The sequence below is a fragment of the Strix uralensis genome, chromosome Z (assembly GCF_047716275.1).
Source record: "Strix uralensis isolate ZFMK-TIS-50842 chromosome Z, bStrUra1, whole genome shotgun sequence".
Lineage (NCBI taxonomy): Eukaryota > Metazoa > Chordata > Aves > Strigiformes > Strigidae > Strix > Strix uralensis.
In genome coordinates, this window is record NC_134012.1 from 57,235,209 (window position 1) to 57,257,592 (window position 22,384).

Below are 22,384 nucleotides of genomic sequence, written 5' to 3' on the forward strand. Positions count from 1 at the left end.
TACTGTCTGGTTTTTGAGATCTGCTATAAGCATCTGACAATCAGAAAAAAAGCAGTTCAGTATCCTACACCAGCAAAGTGTTTTTTAAAGCACTCTCTGTCTTCTCTGTGATCAGAAAAGGCTACCTTTGCACAGGTAGCAGGCAGCATGGGTATTCTCAAGCCCTCTGATGCCTGAGGAGACGAGACAGGAAGATGTGGCATTTGAAGAGGGTGATTTCAAGACTCTTTTGGCATTTTTGTAGTGTTGTTTTGTTGCCTCTTTAAAAAGTTCTATTAGTTGTTTTCCTTAGCAGGCCAACCCACACCAGTGAGGAAGGCATGCATTTGAATTGGCTTGGGGATTCTGCATGCCAGTCTGACATAAGATGTTAGGCTAAACTACTGATAAAAAGAGAATTTATCTCCATTCCTTTTAAATGTCCAGCTGTTACCTCCTGAGAGAAGAGCAGTCAAATGCCTAGGAAAAAAAATCGTGTCACCCTGTTCAGCTGGAACTGTAAAAGGCAGAGAGGGGATTGAAGGAACATGCCAGGCTTAAACCAACAGGAGGATATTAGGAAAGGGACTAGGAGTAAAGTATGGGATGGAAGGTGTGTGCCTCGCCTTCAAAGTGGGGACCATGCAGAAAGCTAGGGGCCATGCAGGTGCTTTTCCTCCCTCCCCTCCCCAAACCCCACGTGCCTGGGGACTGTCCAGCCTGTATGGGTACCTACACCGAGGAAACCTTGAGCCTTGGTGCCCTCGGGCTGGCTGCCCAACTGCTGCGTCAGGGTTTTGTGCATGCAAAGCTCAGCGGCAGATGATGAGCTGAAGCTAATGGTGCCACTCTTAACAGGAGAGCCAGAATCTGAAGAGGTCTGCTTGTAGCAGGCAATGGTCCCTGGTGGATGAAAGGATGTTCCGAGGGATAGCAAAATGTAGGATAATGAGGCCCTGAAGGCCCCCCAACTCCTCTGCCCAGCTGTGGGAAACTTTCTTACCTCCTGATTTGGAGAGGGCTCAATACTCTTCTTTTGCTCCAGATTTGGCAAGACCTGTGGGTGCTCTTGACCCCAGGAGAGAGGGGTGATAGACTGTGCTTTCACCAGAAGGGGAGTTAGCCGGGTACACTCCAAGCCAGGGGCTGAAAAATCAACTTTCTGTGTGCCAGGGAAGAGCAGCTCCCTGTTGGCAGCACTGGGGAATTCTCAGTGAAATGACCAGGGGCAGGAAAATCCACCTGGGAAGACTTCTGGCATATGAAACCTGAACGTGTCTGGAAAAGCCCAGACAGGAAGGAAAATAAAAGATGCACAAGACCTTGCTTACATTATTCTGGGCCAAATATGGTGTCATTGTGTGGAGACCAAATTGACAGAAACTGCAGAAAACGTGCCCAATATTATATAGTTTCCTTTATGGCTCTGGCAGAATTCCCCGCTCTCTGCAACTGTAGCCTTGAAACCAGAGAAAATGTTTTGCCCTGTCCACTTGCTTTCCTATTCAAACCATCCTGTAAGTCTGAAACAAAAAGCCCTTGAAAACCACTTAGCAACTGCCCACTGAGTGTTTTGATTGTGAAAAGACAAAACAAAAGTCTTTGTCACCAGCATACTAGGCATTTCACTGAAAATAGTGTTTTTAGTGGATGTTGGAGTAGGCTGTAGGCCTCTGAATACACTTATTTCGAACTTTTCCTTGGAAAGGGAGCAGTCAGGGATTTCCCTAGCTGACTTCTCGAGTGCCCTGCAGCAGAGCCCCTGTGTTGGAAGTGAGCCATGCCCTCAGATCATAAGCTTATTCCCTCTTCTGGGAATATGTGCTCATTTTCCCTTTGTGCGCATGGTGCCATGATTGTGTTCGCAGCTCCAGCAGCAGTAGCCATTTGGAAGACGAACTGTTGGGAGCAAAAGCTGTTCTGACTTGTGTGGTCCAATTGACTTGTGACTTGGAGCTCACAAAAATTGTGTTCTCCTAAAAATTTTTGCTTCTCCTTCCCTCTTCCCATCCAAATATACACAAATGCTTTCTCAGGATCCATATTGGTCTGTGTTACATGCCCTGAGGCATGATAGCAGTGTGAGTTTGGCCTGTAAGCTTCTGTGTGAGTTTGCTCTTCAGACTCTGGAAGACTGACTGGCAGCAGAAGGACATGCTACAGCCAAACAGTGATCTATCAGGAGGATGTTTGTATAGTTGTCGCATCAAATTCAGTTCCATCCTTGGTTCACAGCTTTGACGCTTTCATCCTGGAAAAATGCTGCATATGACTATGACTATTGTTTTAAAATGTTCTGTCTTATTAAGCCTGTAGTGGTTGATTCTTCGTATCCTGCTGATTTATAATAGCAATCAGGAAAACAAAGTGGTGCTAGAAATCCCATAAAGACAGCTAACCTTGTAATGCATTAAAGGAATACAAATGGCATCTCAGGATTCATTATCACTGCACTGCCCAACTAAGCAATCCGTTTTGGAGAGACACAAATAAGGACAATTCTTGCTGTCCAAACTGAGGTAATTAGTGATAGAAATGGAGAGAAGTGGCAAGAGTTAATATTACAAGGCATGGGATTTTTACAGAGGGATAGAACATTTGCTGGCCAGCCAGTAAGGTACAGCTCTGAGGTCTCTCATCTGCTACTAAAATAGAAGGTGCAGCACTCTGGGAAAACCTTACATGTTTTTTGCATGTAATAGTCATTAATCAAGTATATCTGCATCTCCATTTTCTAGACTAAAGGTATTCACTGTGCCTTTACTGTTGCTGCTATGTCTGTCAACACTAACAAGTGTTACTTGTCCTGTGAAATGCCTCTTGGAGTAAAGATACTTAGATAGGCATGTTTTAAATCAGGAACGGTAAGCGTAAAAGTCGATCCCTGTGTGTTTTGGAACATTTAGCACATGCAATCAAACTGCCCATTGCTTTCTCTGAGATTAAGGTGGCAGTAGGCTCTAGCTAATGCTGTTTTCACTGACCTCAAGACATCAAGATGAGCCAAAAGAACTGTGTGGGTCTTTTCAGCTCAGGGAATACATGCGTTTCACTGGTATAAATGTAAATTTGAGGCATCTATAGATTGAAGGATTACCCACTGTTACCTATTTAGCTAGATGGATCAGAACTGGCATCTGAAAGTTGTTTAACTAGCCTCTGGAGGCCCAGGGTGCTTACCACTCTGCTGTATCTTTGGCAAGCAGCAAGACAAGGATGTTATAGGCCAAATGAAAAGAAATATGTCTTGATGTTTAGCTGAGTTCTGACTGAACTGACTGGTTGAAAGGTGTAAATGCAAAACCGAACAAAACGTGATGTAATGGTTTTATCAGGTAACAGTCACCATGGCAACCAAACTTTACCATGCATGACAAGTTCCTCCAAGTCTTTCCACTGTGTTTCTTTTCCGTGCAGCTTTTGTTACTTTTGTTACAGCAGGTGCCTTAAGGACTTCAGCTGCAGTAAACTCTGGCTCTGCAGGGTTCTTTCCCATGGGACTGTGTGCAGTGTTTTCACAGCTATACTTTTTCTTGCACATAATATTAAATAAACCTCACATGATTTTTAGTCTTCTCTCCCCATTCAAATACTCTGAATGTTTATTCTTTAAACTTGCTGTTCATGCTAGGTCGCAGTCCTGGGCACGGTGCTACTGAGTCTTCACAAGAGCCTCTCTCTGGCTGTGGTGTCCTTTGGAGCAGACAAGCACCAAATTTACCCTAGTCTGTTCTGTCATATCAGTAGTGCCACACACACATTAGGTAACGGGTCTGGCCTCTGCCAGGTCTGATCCTTTATTTATCTTCCACTGCAAGTAAAAACTGGAGGGTTTTTTCTTCCTGTTTTCTTTGAAGAGCGCAGGTTTTGACTGTAGGCTTGCTGAGTCTTTCTGACTGCTAAGATAGGATAAAAAAAAAATTATATTTGGTATGGATGGCAGTGAGCTTTTAACAGCTACGGAAAAAGATTGCGTAATTTGAAAATGAGAGTATGTTACTTCAGCGAAAGGACACGTAAAGAATACTGATGATTTTTCATCAACAAGGCCCCTCTTATGTCCTTTTTAATTTGGCCAGTAAACCAGCGTCTGCAATGTGTTGGGATAAACTGCTAACTTGGAATATTTCCCCGGCTGACTTTGTGAAAGCCCTTCTGTTGCTGAAGCCGGGCACAGTGAAACATACCACGTGCTATCCTTGTGACTGGTTATAAAATGCTGCCGTTGCCAGGCCAGCCTCGGAACTGCAGGCTTGTGACCTGGGACTTGAGGAGCATCCGTGCGATCTGTGCAGAGCTGGGGAAGCTTTCAAAAACTTTAGGTTATTGATTCTGGTGGGGTTTGGTGGGCTTACGTGGGAGCTAGTGGTAGGCTTGTTATTGAGTTGAAATCCAGTTTACTCAGCAGCACTGCAACAAGAACAGGAGGGAAAGGCAAATCACTGCAAAGCAGTTCTAGGCAGCAAAGCACAGACAGATGTCTCCATACATTCAAAGTTCCCAAGTGTAAGGTTCAACACTACAAAATCTAACTTTGTCCCAGTTTAGCCCACCTCCATGTCATTCTTATACCCCATTTTTTTATTTTCAAATCTGATGTTTTCCTCTATGGGCTGTCTATGCTATGAGGATGGATCACAGAGAAAGGCTCCTGGGTCTCCACATCAGCACCTGTGCACAAGAGGTGGGACAGTCCCATGTCTGTATAGGAGCGGGTTGTGGGCACCCGTTGGCTCTGCAGCAGGGAGCTCCCCGGGAAGAAGCACCTGCCTCATGCCACTTGCTTGCCTGCACTGGGAAATGCATTTTAAAGCCAGCTTAAACCCGAGCTGTAATGCTTACTTCTCCCCAGAACTTCTGCCTTGTTCACTTTTACTTTCCCTTATAGAGACATTTGTAACATAGAAGTATTATTTGGTACCTTACTTCCATTTTGGCACACTTCGTGTAATTAGGTTTTGGTTCATAATTGGTAAGTAAGTATTGGTAACTATATTAGCATTTTAAACCTCACTACTATGGCTTACTTGAAAGAAAGAGTACCTCATAGAAGAAAATCCCTGTGCTCTCTATTCTTCTGTATATCTCATGCTTGCCCTTTTCTGTCTGTACTCCCCTCTCTCATTCTTAACTTTTTCTGTTTCCCACTGGCTCCTAAGAAAACCTAGTGATCTATTGTAATACAGACTGCAGTATAAATTAATCTGGTAAATTTGAGGCGGTAACTGAAGTCAGTGGAATTGCTCTGAGAGTGGTGAAACACTGGAACAGGTTGCCCAGAGATGTGGTAGCTGCCCCATCCCTGGAAACATTCAAGGCCAGGTTGGACGGGGCTCTGAGCAACCTGATCTAGTTGAAGATGTCCCTGCCCATGGCAGGGGGGTTGGGCTAATGACCTTTAAAGGCTCCTTCCAATCTAAACTATACTATGATTCTATAGTAATTTCTAAGTAAAAAGAAATTTGTTTAGTAAATTATCTTTAACGGCAATCCTGCTATGCTATTTTTAATTAAAATTCTTATATGATTACCATGATGTTTGATTTTCCTTGGTAGTTTTCTTTGGTATCTCATTCAAGACACAGTAGGTGGCATGTGCCAGGTATTCTTAAATTTTTATTTATGTATCTTTGTGATTATTTCTTAGTGTGATTGAATACATAAAATACCATGATCCACCAGAGAAGTTGTTTTCTCTTTTGTCTGCTGCATCTTTGATCCTATATTCTAAAATGGTGAATGTTATAAAAGCCAATCTGTGGAAAAGTTTAATGTAAGAACTACCTCCTATATTTTCCAAGTAGTAGTAAGGAAAATATTTCAGCCTGTCACCCCGCGCAGGACAACCATTGATGCACTTGCAAGCTGAAGGCATATTTCTGTTTTGAAAATAGTTTTCTCCTTTTCTCCTGATTTAGGGAGAAGAAACTGAAAGCTAGAGTGCAAGAGTTAGTGAGTGCTTTGGAGAGACTCACGAAGAGCAGTGAAATTAGACATCAGCAGTCTGCAGAATTTGTTAATGACCTTAAAAGGGCAAACAGGTAAAGGATCTACCAGCAGACAGATGCACCACTGATTTATTTTTTTTTCCTGTTCTGATAATGCACTGTAATCCTCTCCCTACCTAATGATCAGTTTCTGGATTCTTGCGTTCACACATGTTGACTCTTTATAGTTAGAGATGGGGGAGGTCTATACCTCCCATGTAGGACACTGAAAACTACATAGCTAAGAACAGTGGGGGAAATGGGTTAATCTTAACCGAGTTACTAGCAATTGCATTATTAAAACAAACAAAAACCTCTGATAAAATTTATGAATGTTACTTTGTTTCAAATTGCTCCCCTTTCTTTGGCTCCAGCCTTTTTATTAATAAACTGGCTTTGGTAATCACACTTAAATTTTATTGCTCACTCAGTAGATTTTACTGGCACTGGGTTTGAATGGACTGAGAATATGGTGGACTGTAGCTGCCCTTCCTGCAAGGAGCCTATCACTCACAATATAGATTTCATTAATAAATTATACTTGAAAGTCCTTATGGTGAGGAGCAGTACCTATCTCAAGCTCTCCTACTGAGTCAAGGTAAAGACAAAGGAGATACTTAGCAGCTGACAAATTAGCCATCCTCTGAATATAACTTAATTTTTTACAGGGAAAATGCAAAATCAGGGCTGGCTTTTGTAAGCAGATTCTGGCCATGAAATGTTTTTGCAAGTCATTGCATGTTTAATGTTGTGGTATCCTGACTCACGAACAGTGCTGTGCAAGGTCATCATCAGCAACCTCTAGCTGGCTCTTTGGACCATGTTTAAAAATGTTTTTAGTAACCAGTTTACTGTGAAGGTGTGTACTTGCCCCAGAAAAATATACAGAGATTACCACTAATCTGGGTTTGGATCAAATGGGTTTTAAAGCACTAGTAAATTTTAAGAAGGTCATCAGTACCCAAACTGGAGTTCTCTGAAGGTGGGGTTCTGGGGTGGATTTTTGTAGCACCTACTATGAACAAATCTTTTTGAATGACCTTGTATTACCTTGGATTTCTAACAGCAACTTGGTAGCAGCATATGAAAAAGCAAAGAAGAAACATCAAAATAAACTGAAGAAACTGGAATCACAAATGATGGCCATGGTGGAGAGACATGAAACACAAGTCAGGATGCTCAAACAGAGAATAGCTTTACTAGAAGAAGAGAATTCTAGACCACACACCAATGAAACTTCACTTTAAATGAATCTCTTTCAAAGATGCTTAGTGCCATTACAAATTTCTTTCTTTTGGAGGCTTTTAGGTAGCTTCTGTCAACACTGACACACTTAAGCACCTTCTCTGGGATCCTAGAGAGGTGCCATGGGGATAATATAAGTGTTAACCTTAAGTACTGTTTCATAATATAAAATGGCAGTGCCTAAATTGTAATGCTATAATTATGTACATTGTCTGTGTCATTATATCTGTATTCATACATCTTCTTTTCCATTTTATGTGTCCAATGGGTGACAGTGTCACATAGCAAAATAATTGATGTTAAGAGGTTTTAATTTGGGCAGTTTGGAGATAATTTGAGTTTTCCAAATCCCTGAGCTCCCTCTGCACACAACTCTGTATTGTACCATCAAGACTTGCTGCAGAGTGGGGAGATGATAGGCTGGCTTGCTTTTCTGCACCATACTTGCTCACAGTGCAAATCAGGTAGGAAAACTGTTGATTTGGAAAAAAAAAAACAAGAAACCCTAGTTGTATCTCTGAAAACTGTGATAATGGTATATTTCTTAGAGTTTGTAAGAGGACTGTGAGTTTCACCATGCCAGACAGATAGCCTGTGCCAAGGTTGGGTAAGAAATTATAGGAGACCTCCTGGTATTTATATTGCATGGTGTTTGCAATTATTTTGTGAAACAGTTGGTTTTTCTTGGTAATATGTTATAGCCAAGGTTTTTCTTTAAGCAGCTGGGCCATTTTTGTCACATGTATAGTGCTTATTACAGCTTTCTGTGATCAAGAGGTAGAATGTTGTCTTTTTATACTTGTGTTGAGCAAAAAAGGTACTTATTAGGAATGTACCTAGTCAATATTGAATATATAGGCACAAAACTGTAAATGTGTAGGTGTATGGATATACAGCCGCAACAGAATGTGAATGGTAAAGTCTTCATACAGCTTCTTATGTTAGTTTTTGTTACTGCTATCATTCTCTTCTTTTGTTTAAGTCACATCATGTTACTGTATTATCAGACTGACTAAATCGAAAATGTTGGCCTATTATGGTAATGAACATTAGGCAAAGCATGGCAATCGGGTTGATTTCTCTAGGAAGCAAAATACAGGAGTTGGCCACAGCACCTGTTTTATTCAGAATTCTTTTTTTTGACTGAGTATGTAAAAGAGCTTCCCTGTTTGTTTTAACGTGCCAAACTAGAGTCCATTAACTTCATTAGCCTGTTACTGTGTTACATCTCTACTTTATATTTTTCAGGCTCTGTTTTGGAGTGAATCTGATTTCAGCAGTTGTCTGTCCTTTTTGCTTTACATGTTGAGTCACACCTCAAGTTTTATTGGTGTATTTAGAATTATGGTAACATCTCTCATTTATTCGTCCAATTTCTAGTACTAGCAAAATATTTTTAGAGGACTTGAACCATTTTTGTCTACTCCTGCGCTAGGCCAGGCAGCCAAAATAGTTGTGGGAATTTGTGTTCAGAATATGGCATTATTGTTGAGTCTTGGTTACATCTGAAACTGGAGCAGTCAGTGTTTATGACATTTCCTATTACTGTAGCCACTGTTTTCTTCTTTTCTTGGGGTAGACTAGACTCTGATACATCAGCTACAAAGCCAACATCATATGTGATTGATTGCAATAACAAGTTAAAACAATGCTGATTTCAAAATTAAGTTATAGGTAGTGATGCCCTGGGATTGGTTTTGAGCAGTCCTCTTTCTCAAGATAATTGCACTTCTTAATTTATAATGCAAATGGAAATTTTTGCAAACCAGTTTATTGAGGGAGCAACAAGCACACTTTCTTACTGTCTTTATGGTTTTGCTAAGTACCTGTCTATGAGGTTTCCCTTTTTTGGCCAACAAGTTTCTCACCAACAGGAATGTGGGGTTTTGCCATAAGCTTCAGTGGTAGCTGATCACACTTGTTTCTGAAGAAACACAAAATTATCCACTATGTACTGTGGCAAAATGCAGTTAACAGTTTTGTCTTACTGAATCTGAAGCATCCATGTAATTTGAGGTCATCTCAAACTGTCCATCTGAAATACCTTTCACTTAAGGTGACTAGAAACCATTGCTGCACTGGATTTCCTCTTAGGCTCATTTTTTTTATATTTCTTGGTAGCTAGAGAAGCTGTTAAACGTAATACAATGAAGCTTAAAGCATTTGAATTGAAACCTGTCTTTAAAGGAAAGTTTTTAGGAAGCATTTCTTTACAGAACGGGTTGTTGGGCGTTGGAATGGGCTGCCCAGGTCAGTGGTGGAGTCCCCATCCCTGGAGGTGTTTAAGAGTCGGGTCGACTTAGCACTGAGGGATCTGGTGTAGTTGGGAACTATCAATGTTAGGTTAATGGTTGGACTGGATGATCTTCAAGGTCTTTTCCAACCTTGATGATTCTGTGAAAGATACGGATTAAGAAATCTTAAAATGCACCTGGGTTTAAAGGCATTAAAAAGCTGCAGTGTCCCTCTGTGCCTTTTGCAAGCCTAATGATTTGCTGATTCTGCATAAACTGAACATTGCTTTATTACATTTACTCATTCTTCCCTGCCAACTGTGCTCTAAAAGCGTTTTAGAATAAATTATAAATCATCAGTAAACTCTTCCCATAGGGCTTATAGATGAAAAAGCAAGACTAGTATCATACAGCCTCAGCAGTAGCTGTAGTTTGCCAGACCACCAGTTCTTTTGCCTAAGCAAGCAGCTACTGCTTCATCTGTTGGCACACTGGAAAAAGCCAGCAGGGAAGTGGTAAAACATTTACTGTTATTATGAAAACTGTTTCATATTAACAATTAGCTGCAGTTTCAGCGTACCTGTTAAAATGGCACCAACCCTGAGAATAAATGCCCAAAAAACTCTTTTTATGCAACTGTGTGAAATACCAGCACACCAGCCTGTAGATGAGTGTGCAGATCACCTTGAGTGACAGCAACTTATCTCACTTAACACTTGTTGCAGGCATAATACATTTGCAAAGCAAGAAAAATAGGTGGTTCTTGCCAACAGAACCTAAGTTGTTCAATCATTAATCTTAGGGTATTTTTTTTTTTATTTTCTGTCAGCAGAGCGCATGAAACTTTGTATTTCACATGTTCAGAAGAAAAGTACTTTTTTCTAATTAAATATACAAATCTTCACCAGCTTGAATGTACTGCTAGCTATTGCAAAGCACATGTGACTAAGTTTGCATTAATGTCAGTATTGTTCTACTGGTTTTGTTAGGATTTTCTCCTCCTTTAATACTGTACCATACATTGTAATTTTAGAAACTTTTCACCTTACTGAATTAGCTTTAAATGTATTGCTGCTTTTTAGTTTCCTAGCTGCTGTAAAATTGCTATTTTGTGGTTATTTGATATAGAATTGTAAAAACTGCATTTATTTATACAGAGACATTTATAATACTTATTTTACAAATGTTCTTATATTCTGAATAAATTTCTAATGCTATTTCTTTGCCTCAGAGTTTGCTTTACCAGACCTTGTCATCTTATTGTTGAATGGGTCTGCTTACAGGTACCACAGAGACTTTTTCAAAGATACATTATAGAGGGAGACGGTATGACACTGTCAGGAAAGTTCCCATAACAGAAGCATGAAAAGTTGGAAAGAACGTGCCAGAGATCTGATCAACAGGTTTTAGCTGAGCTCAAGAACATTAGTAGAACAAACTCTCTACAGCTTCAATGAACACTTTATAGAAATGGAAGGGCACATACGAAACTGTTTCCACACATCCAGTTCCTTTAATAACAAGTTATATGGACCAAAAAAATCATTCTCATAAATATTTTAAAAGCACTGATTGAAGTTCACATACTTCCTTTTTCTAGAACATCTAACACCTTTTAAATTTTTTTTTTTTTACTTTCCATTGTGTTCAATGGGCCTCTCTTCCACCTTTACAATTTACTTTAAAAAATAATACTTCTTCTGGCACTATATATGATCAGTGCTGCTGACTGGCTTAAGGCAACATTTAAACATTCTACAGTGAAAGAATAACCTGTAACAGCAGCACAGGCTTTACATTTCACACTGATCAGCAATGCTTATATTCATACTTCAGTACTTCAGTAAGTTTATGCATAAAGTCATTTAATTTTACAGAGAAAAATTACAGTATGGAAGAACATGTCAATTTCATCATAGCCTCTTAAATGGGGTGCTTCAGTTTCTGAATTAGTGAATAACAAAATCACAATAATCAGTACAGCAGATGTTACAGGTAGTTACATTTTATTTACTAAAATTGAAGAGTTGACTAATGCAAACTTTCTTCAAGGTAACATAATGGAAATTGAGTAAAATCTGTAACTTTACATGGTTTTAACCCTATTAGCTGTATGTACTTTCTACTTAATTAGCACCGATATGCCACTTACATACCAGTGAGGAAAACAGATCAAGTTCTTGAGCTTTAAACAAACGGGAGGAAGACATAACCCTTCATGCATGAGCCATAGAATAAAACACTGTCTCCCTATTTTCTGTGAGGCATGCAGTGCTGCACAGAAAAGTGTTATCTTTGGGCAGCAATACCCAGCAATCTAGCATTATGCCAAAATTAATGAACCCACCTTCTTCTGTGGAGTCTGTTTTGCTTTTTAATGTTAAAAAGTGCCTTGCAAACCCAGCTAAACTGTTCCTCAGGGCATATACTGCATATATTCCATATACTGCAGTGCCATGCAGACATAGTAGAGTTACCTAAGGATCCCGTCTTAAGTATAGGCTTGAGAAGTATTTGCTGAGAGCTCTGAATCATGCAGTTTTGCATACTTTTCCTGCATCACAAAAATATGTACCCAACCAGTAAGATATAAATAGTTCATCATCTCCCTAGTTTAGTAATTTTGCTCAAACATGCTTAAAAAAATTTGCTAAGTTTTTCTCACAGTGAGAAGTGTGGTGTAGAGAAATGAGTTTGCAGGCGCTGTATATTCCTAAAAAGCTATAAATGCCTTGTTTTAAAATGATTAATGCTCCATGAGCTGTAATCATTTTCTTAAAGGCACTGAACTTGTAACCCGTGATGGAAACTAGAAGCTAGTTCTTCTGATCAACAATATAAAAGCTTAACAATGACAAAATACTCAACAGTGTTTTCAGTAAATTTCATAGTGGACCTATTCAAATTTAAATATTCTCTACCCCGTGAAATTTTGATAACTTTTTAAAAGCAAGCTTTCTTCTTTCTTGCAAGTATCGAAGGAGGGATTGAAGACACTTTTACTTCCTTCCCAGAAGTATCCCAGAGCTGAGAACAATTTAAAGAGAAGGGTTTCTGTAAAGCTGAATCTATACAATAAGTTATGTCTAGCTTAACCTAACGTTCTCAATGAAAAGACAAGTTAAAACCCAATCATTTAATTTTAATGTACTACTACTAATCCAGAATACTTTCACTTGTATGATCTTGAATATGGCCAATGTAATTGCTACAGATGTTGTCTTCATCATAAATTCACAACCTACTTGAAACAGTGAAATGCACACACAGCACAAATCCTACTGCATCTATCAGTGCTTACGTACAGGATTAAGAACAGTGCAAATACTAGCATTTAGCCTACTTTCATTCTTGAACTACACTATTGCTATAAATGCATAAGAACAAAAACCTGTTATGCAAGAGTAGTTATATTTCCAAGCCCAATTTACTGTAAAAGCACCTTCAGTTAGTTTGTAGAAATACCATATCTTACATAATTTTGGTTGCTTCAAAAGCTGAAATATTGTAGTAACAAAAACATCTGAAATTATGAAGTCATGTATAAGCACCAGATTAAACATTTACAGTGCAAGACAATTTCTGTAAATAAACCGATTTTAAAATCAACAAGAGAGGCTATTCTACCAGTTCTCAATAATTTTGAACTTCCTAACACATTTAGGATATAACCTCCTAATTTAAAAGATGAAGGCACCTGACTTTTTAGGTCTGAAAAAAACCTCTTTTGCTCAGAATGTATAAAAAACAGGTAGCTGTGGATTAAAAGGCTCACTGACCTAACAACTGGACAGCCAGTCACTTACAGAGCAGCAGTGCCATCTTGCACCACAGGATATTAGAGCTTGGATTCTTTTACAGACTCTTGCTCTTCATACCAGAATGACATGAGTGCTGCTATAAACTGCAAATCAACAACAGCAATTCTACTACAGTAAATGAAAGTTGGAAAAAATAATTTCTTATCTGAAATTACAATTTGAGAGCAAGTCTGTTAGGTATAGCCAGACCTGAAGCCTGCCTTGTTTTTAAAAGGAACTGTTAACATTTGTAACAGCCACAGGTAGATAAAGGAAAAACACTGTATTGTTCTCAAATCACCAAATTAAATAAGGAAGGTTGGAGCACAGCACAGAAGCCTGGAACAGTGACTAGGCCCAAAATTTTATTAGAAACTATTTATGCAAGTCTGGTCTAAAGAATTTACATTGTGTTAAAAAAATACTTTGATTGTGCAATAAAGCAAACTATTTCCCCTCTTCTTCCCAGTACCACTGTTTCCAGACTTCAAACTATGTAAGACACAGTTACTTTCAAAAGCATGCATGTACATCAAGGAGTTAATAGCATTTCAACACAGAACATAAGTCATTCAATTAGGCAGATCACTCTTCAGTCTGAGTTCAAAGTTTAGAGCATTCTGTGAAAGATGCTAAAAATCTCACACTAAAGCAGGGAGTTTATGTAGTACTAGAAACTGCAAACTAGTACTAGATTCCCAGCACCTACACATTTGTAGTTTTTTTGTTAAACATTTATTTATGTCACAAGTTCTTTAATTTCAAGAACACTGAATGACCATTCATAATCTGAATAACCCCTTATAGGCAAGCATTCTCAAAGTGAGCAATGCTTGTTTTTCAAGTATCTTGACATCAGTTCTCAAGTCTGACACACAGTTACTTGTTTCTCTGTGTCTAGCTCCCATAAAATAAAAACTCATAGAACTAAATTCTCTATCTTGTTATTTCTTCACTGTTTTACGGAAGATAATGTAAACTGTACTTCTAAACTTAGAAATATACTTACTTGTAAAAGGATGGTGAAATAATAGTAAACAATTAAAAATGTTCACAGTGCAGGGCATGATGGAACCCATAAGGTGACCTCATGCCACCACACTTACATTGTTTTAGAAACCTTACTGAGAAAACAAAGCAATGCTACTACAAGAAACAGTACCCTTATACAAAGAAGTAAGTTATTGCATATTTATCACATTTATTTGCAACTCACATTAAGGCTAGATTTACTAAAATCATGACATATGTATAAGCCCCACTTCGGGTTGCTTAATGAAGCAACCGATTTCTTTTACACTGAACCAACCTTTAACTAAGAAGAAAAAAATGACCCAGTGACTATAGAGGGCAGCCAGCATCTCCTATTCATAGGACACGCTTAGTTGTAAAGACTTCCTCTGCCTGGGACATGATTCCCCAAACAGTTGAAAGAAGCTCCCAAGTTCACTGTTTCATCAACATCCCCCTTACTTCACAGAGCACTAGATGAAATACAACTAATTTATCTGAAAAGTCAACTTATTAAAGATTTCCACAGCCTGATATTTAATCATGCCTTAGGAGAGTCTTGTTAACTCCACAGGCAGTAGCAGCCTCAGGATATGAATACAAACTTCTGCCTCACCATGAGTAAAGGCACTTCTGCTGGGAAATCAACTACTTGCACTAAAGAAGTAACTAAAGACTAGTTTTCACCTGAAGCTGAAAAACATAACCTCCTCCAGCATTATCCCACCTTCTCAGTTATTGTTCTTTGTCATTTACTGTTTTGAACTGCCTTTGGATAACTTTTTTTTTTTCTTTTTTTTTCCTTTTTTTTTCTTTTTTTTTTTTTAATACAAAGTGAGACAAAGCTAGATGGAACTATTTCACGATTTGGTCCTGAAAGACAAGGCCTTCAGGACTCCTGTCCTCCAGAAGGAGGAAATGCAGTCTGTTTCTCCTGTTGACTGATACAGAAGTCCAACATTCCTATTGCCAGGATTCTTACAACATTAGAGTCCCAAATCACCTGGTGGCAAGCAGGTAAATAAACCAGGAGATAGTTCTAAAGCTATTTCTGAGGAAAAGCACTAGGTAACAGATCAAGTAGGGTAGATGAAGTAGGGTGGTTGAAGGAAGACCAGGATTTTGGTTTTGGATGACACAAGTTGCATAAAGATTCAGTGCATTAGCATACACTGTGATGAGACAAGGGCGTAGTTCATTCAACCTATAAAGTTACCAATTACTCACCTTTATTTTAGAGAAAAGTCTATTTTTAAATTTGGGACAACATGCTTGCTACCACAAGCTGCTGTGACAAATTATTTCAGTGCATTTCTCTCAACTGCAAAGCACGTGTTCAAACCCCAAAAGCATTGTAGCTGAAAACAACTGAGGCTACATCATTTAAATGCTAACTGCAAGTGCAATTCAGTACAACTGGATATATACAAAGCATACACTACACAAGAGATCTGAGGACAACAGCACAGAATACAATACTGGACACCCTTAGAATAGTTATTGCAAGCCTGATTAAGCCATTTAGTGTCACACAATTACTATTATCCATGCACCTGCCTTCCTCCTCAGCAAGATCTACAGAGGCTTATTTACATTCAGTATAAATTCTACACAAGTAACCTCTCACAGACAAAGTTTAAGCCTTCCTTTTTGAAAGCAGCTGCAACTGGGATAACACAAAACTTGCAACTTCCTACCCAACTAGAAACAGTGCATAAGATTTGAAGCTAGACACTGAATGGCTAAGTTCTATCCAGTCTGTGTATCCTTACTGAAGACAGAGGCAGAGTAGGTACAAGAAGTCAACATGCTGTAGATCTGATTCCAGGTACTACTGATCGCCAGCCAACAGAACTATCAGTGTGAAGGAGGGAAGGTATTTTGGGCAAGCAACCAGGACAGAGAAAGGATGACAGGCTGAGGCTAGGTTTGAAATGTGCAACTTGGTTTCAAAATCACTAGGACTGAGAAGTCCTCTGAGAATCAGTTTCATTGCCACTGCCGTAATATTGCAATGTACTACACAATAACAACAAGCCCAATAATTTACATCAAAGCAGTTAAAATTTTAGCAAGCTGGTAATACTCCAACAGTTAAAAAAAGTCAGTGACATTCTACATAACACACAGCAAGTTAAAAAAAAATAAAAAAGAATGCCCTCTAATGCACAGCTAGGAACAAGTGAACTGAACACTGGAAAGGTACTTTTGTGGATAAAGGCTATACTGCATTTAAAGTGCAACACTTGACTATGCCACTCCCATACCGCAAAGAGAACAAACCCTTCCAAACCAACAGTCAGTCCCTGCATTGCATTTAAAAACAAACAAACAAAACAAAACAAAATAAACTCCTGAGAAAGAGTAAGGCTGGATAAGAAACCCCCTCAATTGCAACAGGCAAGTCTGATTTTTGTTCCTATTTTGCTGTCAGAGGTCAAAACTTTTCATTATGGCATCATGGTCAAACTTGAAACTCAAGAAAGCTCTTGATGAGAAAGTAAATTTATAATGGCCATTACATGCCACAGAATGTCCTTCTACATGTTCTGGCAGTGGGTCTTCACTGGAGCAACATATCTCATATGGTGCATCTACTCAAAGAAAAAAAACATGAAATAAATTTTAAACAGTTATCAATAAGAGTACCAATAACAATACAAAGTCATACCACAAATGTATCTTCAATTAATATTCCTGACAAAATCTGTATGTCTGGTCATAAACAGAAGAAGGTAACTCAAACAGCCATATTTAGAAGTCATCTAGTGGCTACAACAAATCTTAAAAGTCACAGCAATCTGGGAACACTTTCAATAGACAGCTTTACCCATAGGTGCTGTTTTGCAAGTCATTTCTTAATAAGGAGAAAAGAAATATGGCCCTTTGTTCTGAGCAGTAAGTTAGAAACTGTGTGCTCTCTATAGTCATCCAATATCAACTGCAGCTTATTACTAGTAGGACAGAAAGCCTTGAATCAACACTCAATTAGCAGCATTGTGTTGACTCAGATACTACTTTCCTAAACCAGCTTTCAGTTATTTTTTACTCAGCCACCTGATATAATCTGACAGCCTTAATAATTACGAGAAGAACTGCAAAGCCAACATGAAGCAGCACATGAAGTTAACCAAATAATAGAAAAAACTGAAGACTGCCTTAGAAAAACATGGGTTTGTAACATTTGGTAGGTTAGCAAACAAGGAAAAACCCTCAACCATCATTATTCAGGTGCCTTCAGCCTGTAACACATGACAATGGATGAAAATTCAGACTGCACTTGCCTGTTTCAAAGTTATCTTGAAGTCTTCTTGGATTAAGCCTTTTTTCACATTTCTGGTTAAGAGAATGATCGTACATTACACATTTCATAAAGAAACGGCATTCTATTTCTTAGTGGTATAGCTTAAGCACCAGCTAAAAGGCATGCTGGTTATATTTGCTTTGACACACCTCCTGATGTGTGAATTATTTTATTTATAACTCAGCATGAATTGTGTCATGTTACTTTACCTAGTAAGCATGCTTCAAGTTCAAAAGTCTTTCAGAAGCATGCAGCCTTTTAACAGTCAACAAACCATTTTTAAAATGCTGGCTTTTAGGGAAAAATTTTGAGTGCTTTCTAAATGTTTCAAGCTGGAAGGGTCTTGCATATGATGGTATGGAAACAAACTTGCACATGCATAATAAGCCCGTTCTTCAATCAGTTTGTCCCAAAAAGCAAGGGGAATGTATCTGCAAACACGATGCTACTGCCAATTAAATTAGCATGTGTTAAGATACACAAACTTCGAACTCTCCAGGGAAGAGTTCAGTTTTAGCCCCAGGTATGCTGCTGTAAGTATACAAAGAAAAGTATGGCCCTTTGCATTCTGTGCAAATTAAGAGTTCCCTGGCCTCCAAATTGTATCGGAAAATTATCACTGGGACATGAAATATTTAAACTTCAAAAGACTGACAACGCGTGAAAACGAAAACGAAACACCACATTAGAATTTAGCAAAGTCTGTGAAAAGCCTAAAAAGTAACTGCAAAATATTAACAGTTGCACTTGTTGCCATCAAGATCCTACAGATTCTCCTTCTAGTCTTTTCTATACAGCCAAACTTCTGGGCAGGCAGTTCTTTGACTTTTCATTTTTCTACTCTCAGACCCAAATGCAACTACCCATTTCTTGCTACAGTGAGGATTTTACAGAGTTTATGGCCTCTGCATTTTTACATGAAAAACAGAGAGAAGGTAATAACCACAATCCAGAATGGGAAGAATATAGCTTACAGCCAGTAGACAAGAAAAACTAAAGCCTGGGCCAGCTGAGCTGCATGGAGAACTGGGGCTCACTGCTGCACAAAAGCCAAGAAAGTAAAATTGAATAGCCATAAAGAACAGGGCGGGGGTGGGTGTGTGTGTGTGGCTGTGTGTGTGTGTGGCTGTCTCTGCGTGTGTCAGAAAGACATTATATTAAAACTCAGCCTTTTCCCAGCCAGAAATGTGGGGACAAAGACAATTAGTTACTGCAAGGAAAAGGGAACAAACCAAGAATGTCACATTGGAATTTACAAACTGCCGTAGTTCTCCTGTATGATTAAAAAACTATATGAGATTCTGGCGTACAAGTCAAGTCTGCATCTCAACATTGTTGCTAGAGAGAAGGGAAATAATAAGCATATGAATTACCACTTTGTATCTAATTGTTGCATAACAAAACTCCATGCTTACAATAATATATCATACATAAGACATGTACTACACTAATTTATTATGATAGACTACAGTAGGCTATTACCTGATAGGAATGTGGAAAGCTGCAGGATTGTCTACTGAAAGAGCTGAAAAATTTTCAAGTGCTAAAATAAGATTTACTTCCAAAACATGAACTTAGTTTAGGATGCTTGTCTATAGGTGTATATGCATACAAGGTAAGAAATATCATATTTCTACAAATACATAGCAAATATTCTGATCAAATATGCTTTTGATAGATATGCACTCTACTTTCTTTCAACAGAACATTGGCCTGGACATTTGTTAAGCATTACTGGAACCTGTTAATCACTGTATGTTTCTTACCAAGGTATGGTTCGGCTTAACTGGTTGACTGTGGACTCCATTTGTTCGCTTCTTTTGGTTGGAATTATCTTGACACTGCTTTCTGCCATTGTTCCTCAAGCTCTGACTCTGCCATTAAGTTCAAAATGTAGCAAAGAGTTTAAATGGCAGCATTGAACATCATTGTACTAACACTTCCTACTTATTAGTTAAAACTTTTCTCCAAATAACCTCAAAACATGTAAACAGTATCTTTTGTAGACAAACCAAAGCACACTGAAACTAAACATACACTCAAGTTACAAAGAGTCATCAGGTCTTAGTCAGTCTCTCTTGCACTATTACAGACACTGTATTACATGATACATTCAGTTCAGTGAGTTCCCATACACTGATGCATATATACTAGTGGTACCCAAAATATTTCAAAATGGTACATGGAGGACACTAAGTGGTGAGTAGTAATTACTATCTATACCTGAAACAACACAACTACCACCAGATACCACCTCTAATATAAGATAAACCTGAGAATCCCAAAGATTGTTTTTTTCCCCATGTTTTTATTTTTGCATGCTATGGTGATAAAATTCAGTATTTTTGTTCCAGTGGAGAAACCTTACGAACAAAGACATCTGTTTTAAATAGCCCAGATGCATATTTGCCTAAGAAACAACCTACCCTCATTTTCAAAACTTCAGACAGTTCAGGATGATTATATGGCTTCTGTGGCTGTTTTGGCTTCACACTCTGCTCTCCTGAAAAGCCATCTGTAAACACCTGCTGACTACAGCGAAGTTTGGATCTAGTACAGGAAAACAAAGAGTTTACAACACAGCTTCAAACCTATTGATAGCAGAAGAGAAATACGAAAGAATTTTCTTCTTTTTGAGAACAACCTGTAAGACAAACTTAAGTAATTTAGTGTGAAATTGGTAATAATGCTCACTGCATTTACGCAACTTTGTTTTGCCTCCTGGTAGGAAACCTATGTTCTGCATAGACAGCAGGCTAGGTCCGTGTTAGCATTTGTTCTGTTGCCCTAAGTGTTGGTGCTGACCTGACCCTAATTACTGGAGCACAGCCTTGTCTTTGGGACTACAGGTTTTAAAGTCCACTCTACTGCTGCTAGCTCAGCTGAATCAAAAGCCAGCTGTACTTGCTTCCCTACTGATCCCCACAGGCTTTAGCTAGCTAGCTACTTCTGATAGTACTTTACAGTTCTACTTTAGAGAGTCTATTTTTCCTCTGTGGAAGTGCCAAAAGCATTGAACTTGAAGCGTTGAAAGTTATCTACATTTTTTAGCTTCTGGTTTTTGGATTCCCATAGACAGGACTCAGGAAATTATCTCAGTTCTGACACATGAGAATTTACCAAAAAAAGTGTATCACGACATTAACTTCTCATCCTGTTTACAGTTCTATGAGATATGCTCACAATTTTTAGTTTTTTTTTATTAACCCACTATAGAGTAGAACACAAATACTCAGAGAAAGAGAAAGGACAAGGAGCTTTGTATGACCAATGTTTTATAGAAAGGATATAGAGATGTTAGACTGACCTGGTTCTTACCTAGCTTTTTCCAAATTGGGTTTAGAGGGTGTGCTCCCTGTAGATGAAAATCCATTGTCGCTATCTGAGGAATCTCCATTCCTTTGGGCAATCCATTCCCTCAATGGCCTGTGAGCAAGGAGAAGTGCAACAAATCTAAAGAAATTAAAGTTGTCTGAAAGGCACTGGCCTAGCATTTGCCTCATCTCAAACATACCTGATGAAGGGAATTGCCATAAAAAATTTGTTAGGTGCCAAACCCAGCTTGGACTTTGGGGTCATGTCATTTCTGTGGCATGGTAATTTGTCAATGGAAAACCACTCAATATTCTAGAAAAACAAGAAATAAAATCAAAATACCCACTACTGTAGCATTACAGAATGTTACAAATGTGTAATTTCCCTTAATTAAAAAATTACAAGACTTTAATTAACAGACCACAACACAGTTTTTCACAGAAGGTTAATTAACAATGGGGTCATTCTTTCAACTGCAGCACAGAGTAACAGATGGTACAGCACATACTCACCACAAGATATGGCACCTAAAATATGAAAGGTATAACCCAGCAACTAAATTCAGAATAAGGGTTTTAAAAAAACAACCAAACCACTGCATACTGAATGCCATAAATAAAGGTAGAGGCTTTAAATAACTTTCAAAGCCACTACTATTCTTGCTATTTTTATTTAAAATGCCATCAAAACTAGACCACCAATACCAGTTCAAAAATTACAAGAAAGAAGGGGATTTAGTTTGCACTCTTAGTTCTTGTTATAAAAGAAAAAAACATGGGTATGGGATAGGATATGTGTTATAATTTATACATTATAGTTTTAACTATTAAAACTATACTTTGCAGAATGGGGAACAAAATCAGGAATTCTGAATATACACAGTGTAGAAGAACCCACATGAGCTTTTCTATTGCAGACCCTAACCCCAGAACCCCAGGTCCAGATAAGATGCATATTATGGAAGGAAGTTACAAACTGAATAGGTTTTCTGTATAGTTCTACAGGGAATACAAAAGCAGCATGCCCAGTTGTATTAGATCAGATGAAGATGGTAACATCAGCAGGGAGACAAAAATCTGTCATTGTAAGAACTCTTTGGCACCCCCATGCAGATGGTCACTGCTATACAAAGAGAGGTATTTACATTTCAAAAAAGTTCATCTTCTTTTACTTCAATTTTGAAAAACAGTCTCTAGTGCAAGAAATTAAAGAGACTCCTGTCTAGTCAACTACAAGTACCTTTTTCTATTCAGAAAGCCAGATGCCATTTTCAGTGGCACCATCTGCATGAAAATATGGGGATAGCTGTTTTAAACTGAACTGCAATACAAGAAAGATATCCATAATCTTTGAAGTTTGAATATCAGGAACAAAGTTTCCAACAAGTCTACTACCTGAGTCTTTGCTTCTCTGCTTCACAATACCTTTCAAGAGTCTAATGGTACACAAACCATCAAAAATAGTTCCTGTTTTGTGTCCCCTTCCCAACCTCCTCCTTAAAATACACTA

General features: G+C 38.5%; 2 protein-coding genes across 9 annotated transcripts in view; one reads left to right on the forward strand and one right to left on the reverse strand.

Annotated features, from left to right (window-relative positions):
* The window catches only part of MCC (MCC regulator of WNT signaling pathway), a 223,927-nt gene extending 213,265 nt beyond the window's left edge, over window positions 1-10,662 (forward strand). For all 4 annotated transcript variants that reach the window (XM_074856975.1, XM_074856976.1, XM_074856977.1 and 1 more), the window contains 2 exons: window positions 5,898-6,020; window positions 7,033-10,662. In XM_074856975.1, coding sequence (XP_074713076.1) covers window positions 5,898-6,020; window positions 7,033-7,213 — 304 coding nt within the window. In that variant the 3' untranslated portion in view covers window positions 7,214-10,662. The remainder of the gene's footprint in view (window positions 1-5,897; window positions 6,021-7,032) is intronic.
* A 276-nt stretch (window positions 10,663-10,938) lies between these two features.
* Window positions 10,939-22,384, reverse strand: part of DCP2 (decapping mRNA 2) — a 28,573-nt gene continuing 17,127 nt past the window's right edge. For 4 of the 5 annotated variants that reach the window (XM_074856980.1, XM_074856982.1, XM_074856979.1 and 1 more), the window contains 6 exons: window positions 21,075-21,187; window positions 20,879-20,986; window positions 19,987-20,110; window positions 19,327-19,434; window positions 17,541-17,592; window positions 10,939-16,850 (listed from right to left, as the gene is read on the reverse strand). In XM_074856980.1, coding sequence (XP_074713081.1) covers window positions 16,687-16,850; window positions 17,541-17,592; window positions 19,327-19,434; window positions 19,987-20,110; window positions 20,879-20,986; window positions 21,075-21,187 — 669 coding nt within the window. In that variant the 3' untranslated portion in view covers window positions 10,939-16,686. The other variant, XM_074856983.1, reaches the window with a different exon arrangement.